Here is a 1,471-nt window from a genome sequence, read left to right on the forward strand (position 1 = left end):
TACGCAGAACGCTGACCTTTGCAACAACGATACCAACACGCCACAAAGCAAAACTGAGAAAGTCACATCAGCTGATGGAGTCGCAACGCCGCCTTCACAGCCTGAGGAGCCAATGCAGAATGGAGATCATCCTCCCGAGACGGAGGAGGAACCAGAACCGGAGCAAGAGAGCGAAGAGCCTGCAATGCAGATGGGTGAGCCGAAGGATGAGGAACCGAAAGAGGGCCATGTTGACGAAGTAGAGCAGCCGAAAACGATTGGCTCTGCAAAGGCGGGGAAGACAAAACACACCATCCGTTTCCGTGGCGCCAAGTGGGGAACAGTGCTCGAGAAGAACTCTGCGGAGCTGGAGGCGGCCTTCAAGAAGGACGTGGTGGAGGCAACTGGACTGGACGACCAACGTATTGAGAAGCTGCAATTCCGCTTTACTGATGCGATGGTCGCAAATTTCTTTGTGCGCCACCAGAACGACGCTGAAAAAATGGCAGAAGTCCACGCTACGCTGCAGTCATACAACTTCCCGCGTACTACCGGCGTTTACCGTGGCAGGGGTTTTTTTACCGCCCGCATCCCTGGAGCCAAGTGGGCTCCAATTCTGGCGAGCAATCGAACCGCTGTGGAGTCTTCATTCAGGCGAGATGTGCGGGAGGCTACAGGGATGGGAGATGCCTCTATTGGAGATGTGGCGTTCGAGGCCACGGATGCGCTTCTTGTGAAATTCTCCCTGCGGCACGGCAATCAGGCTAACAAGAGGGATATGTTAAACAAAACTCTGCAGTCGTACAAATTTCCGCATACTACGCATTTGTATGGTGGCAAATCGAAGCATATCGTTCGATTCCGCGGCGACAAGTGGGGAACAGTGCTCGAGAAAAAACGCGCTGCACTTGAGTCCGCCTTCAAGAAGGATGTGGTGGAGCTGACTGGACTGGACGAGAAGCGCCTTGTGGAGTTTGACTTCCAGTTCAGCGATGCCATGGTCGCAACTTTCTCTGTGATCCTCCACAACGACGCCGAGAGGATGGACGAGGTGCACAATACGCTGCAGTCGTACAGCTTCCCTCACACGACCGCTCTGTATGGTAAATCGTAGAAGGATTCTTCGAATCAATATATCAACGGAACTCAATAGTCTAGAGATTGTTCATCCAGGGAAAAGTATTTGTACAACAACTAGTGGTGCCGACGATTATCGCGGACACCAATATCACTAAGGAAAAGTATAATAACATGATACGAAAGACTCTCAGGATCATGGTGCGGATCCGCGCATATGTGAGTGATTCTGTGTGAATATTTATATCATTATATATATTGTGTGATAGCACCGTTTATGCCGTTTCCTGTTTCCAAAGGCGGCGATAGAGCCCGGCGAGTCGTAAGAATTGATTTTGTGAAAAGCCCGGGAAGGTAGAGAACAACATATATTTTTTTTTGGATGAACATGGTGAAAAGCTTGGGGGAAAACAAT

General features: G+C 50.4%; 1 protein-coding gene across 1 annotated transcript; it reads left to right on the forward strand.

The window, feature by feature from the left end:
* Positions 1–112: 112 nt before the first annotated feature.
* Positions 113–1,093, forward strand: DQ04_20231000 (putative mitotubule-associated protein Gb4; the record flags this gene model as incomplete). The annotated part of the gene is made up of 1 exon (XM_009317907.1): positions 113–1,093. The coding sequence occupies one exon, from the start codon at positions 113–115 to the stop codon at positions 1,091–1,093; it is 981 nt and encodes a 326-aa protein (XP_009316182.1).
* Between the last annotated feature and the right edge of the window lie 378 nt (positions 1,094–1,471).

The sequence above is a fragment of the Trypanosoma grayi genome (genome assembly GCF_000691245.1).
Source record: "Trypanosoma grayi strain ANR4 Tgr_2023_V1, whole genome shotgun sequence".
NCBI lineage: Eukaryota > Euglenozoa > Kinetoplastea > Trypanosomatida > Trypanosomatidae > Trypanosoma > Trypanosoma grayi.